The 2,513-nt window shown below is 42.5% G+C and overlaps 1 protein-coding gene across 1 annotated transcript; it reads right to left on the bottom strand.

The window, feature by feature from the left end:
- Positions 1 to 524: 524 nt before the first annotated feature.
- Positions 525 to 1,122, bottom strand: LOC148917636 (uncharacterized). Its single transcript, XM_089049886.1, has 2 exons — positions 901 to 1,122; positions 525 to 767 (listed from the first exon to the last, which is right to left on the bottom strand). Exons 1-2 carry the CDS (start codon positions 1,120 to 1,122, stop codon positions 525 to 527), a joined length of 465 nt encoding a protein of 154 aa, XP_088906012.1.
- Positions 1,123 to 2,513: the final 1,391 nt, after the last annotated feature.

Genomic DNA, 2,513 nt, shown 5'->3' with positions numbered 1-2,513 from the left:
ACCAGTCGATATAGCCAGCGTGATTTGAGTTTTTTAGTCAGGAAAACGGGTGGTTCGGGTTGAGGCTTTTGGAGCTAATGGGATCGGTCTGCGTACTGCCAAGTGGCCGGGCCGAAGATTGAAGAGGAGAGAGGGAGATCGGGTCGGGAGAGAAATAGAGGTGAGAGAGAAAGGGCGTGCGGCGTGAGAGAGAAGATAGGTTCGATTTTCCTCCCAACTTTAAAATATTTACAGTTTTACCACTGGAAGTATTTTGATCGCCATTTCTTCGTTACAACTCCGATTCAAGCCTACCGCATGTCTACAGACTCGTCTCAATACGACTAACCCAGAAATACCAGTCACTGCCCCAACTCTTTTTGAATAAGAAAATGACCAAAATACCCCTACCCCAAGGGTAAATTCGTAATTTCACTTAAACAAATTAAAATATGAATTAAATTTGGTGTCGGGGTGGTACAACTACCCCTTTTATAAAAATTTCATCCTCAAAATTCATGTACCTGTCAATGGAAGAGATATAGTTACTTGGCCCGCATCTGCACCTCGGGCTCCCATGTCGCTTCTTCAACCATTTGACTTCTCCACAAAAATTTTACTACAGGAATGGATCTAGAGTGCAACATTCGTTCTTTCCTATCCAAGATCTGCATAGGTTGCTCCTCATATGTCAAATCTTCTTCTAACTCAAAAGGTTGGTATTCTAAAACATGAGAAGGATCTGACATGTATTTCAGTAGCATGGATACATGAAACACGTCATTGACCTGAGATAGTTCTACAGGTAATGCAAGTCCATAGGTAGGTCCGATGTGCTCTGTGATCTCATAAGGTCTAATGTAACGAGGGCTTAACTTCCCACGTTTTCCAAATCTCATCACACCCTTCCAAGGAGATAACCCGAGAACACTGATCCCCATTTACAAACTCAAGATCCTTGGACCTGTTATCTGCATAACTCTTCTGGCGGTCTTGTGCGGTTTTCAACTTCTCTTTAATCATCTTCACCTTCTCGGTTGTTGCTCGGATACTATCCACGTTTTCCAATTTCTTATCCCCCACTTCATTCCAACAAATAAGAGTCCTACACTGCCTCCCATACAATGCCTCATATGGAGCCATCTCAATATTGAATGATAACTATTATTATACGCAAATTCCACCAAGGCAAGGGGAGCGTCCCATGCATCCTTCACCTGCAACACACATGACCTTAACATGTCCTCCAGAGTCTAGATAGTCTTTTCCGACTGTCCATCGATCTATGGGTGAAAAGCCGTATAATTGTAATTTGGTACCCATAACTTCTAGCTTCCTTGAATCGAGAAAGTGAACCTAGCATTCTTGTCCGATACAATGGGCACAGGTGCTCCATGCAATCTCACAATCTCATCCACAAAAAGTTTTGCCAACTTTGACAAGGAATAGGTCTCCTTAATGGGTGGAAAATGACCGGATTTGGTGAGTCGATCAACTATCACCCAAATTCCATCATGTTCCTTAGAAGTACGTGGAAACTTAAAAACAAAATCCATGGTAATATGTTCCCACTTCCATTCAGGAATCGGAAGTGGTTGCATAAGTCTCGAAGGTTTTTGTCACTCTGCCTTCATTTGCTAACAAATCAAGCATCTGCTCCATACTTGGCAATATCTCCCTTCATATGCGGCCATGAGTAATATTCCGTAGCGTCGAAACATCTTAGTACTACCCGAATGCATAGTATAAGCGGAACAGTGAGCTTCTTCCATGATTTCTCTTTTCAATTCATCATTATTCCTAGGCACACAGAGAGTTCACATTACAAAGCCCCATTTTCCCTTATGGTGTCCGTTAGTGTACCATTTTCTACTTCTCCCATTATCCTATAGAGTGTTGGATCTTCCAACTGGGCTGCAATTACCCTCTCCACCAGAATGGGTCTCACATGTAAACTAGCAAGGATTCTACCCTGTTGAGTCATTCCCAATTCTACTCCCTCCTTTGTAGTTCTACCAACAACGGAAGATAGGCCGTTCTGAGATGAGCTAAGTTTCTAGTAGTCTTCCTACTCAGTGCATCTGCAACCACATTAGCTCAGCCTGGATGATACTCAATCGTACAGTTATAGTCCTTAATCAATTCCAGCTAACGCCGCTGTCTCATATTCAACTCCTTTTGAGTGAAGAAATACTTGAGGCTTTTTTGATCAGTGAAAATCTGACATGTCTCACCATATAAGTAATGTTGCCAAATCTTGAGAGCAAACACTATTGCAGCAAGTTCCAAATCATGTACAGGATAATTCAGCTCATGCTTCTTGAGTTGTCTCGAGGCATAAGGAATCACCCGATCATGTTGCATCAGAACACATCCCAAGCCTTGTAAAGATGCATCCTTTAGGATCACAAAGTTCCCCGAGTTATCGAGAGAAAAGAGCCAAAGCAGTGCGGTGGTTAACTATTTCTTCAACTCCAAAACTGTTTACTCCTCCGTCCTCCAACTTAACATCTTTCATCCGTCAACCCGTGAGT

The sequence above is a fragment of the Prunus mume genome, linkage group LG4 (assembly GCF_029339155.1).
Source record: "Prunus mume cultivar Tortuosa linkage group LG4, ASM2933915v1, whole genome shotgun sequence".
NCBI classification, from domain to species: Eukaryota; Viridiplantae; Streptophyta; class Magnoliopsida; order Rosales; family Rosaceae; genus Prunus; species Prunus mume.
Note: the sequence above shows the minus strand (reverse complement) of the source record. Positions and strands in the feature narration are given on the sequence as shown.

Coding starts and splice junctions, on each gene's coding strand:
- LOC148917636 (XM_089049886.1), bottom strand. CDS start 1,122: ATGGCTCCATATGAGGCATTGTATGGGAGGCAGTGTAGGACTCTTATT. Junction 768..900: donor ATGGGGATCAGTGTTCTCGG/GTTATCTCCTTG, acceptor GAACTATCTCAG/GTCAATGACGTGTTTCATGT.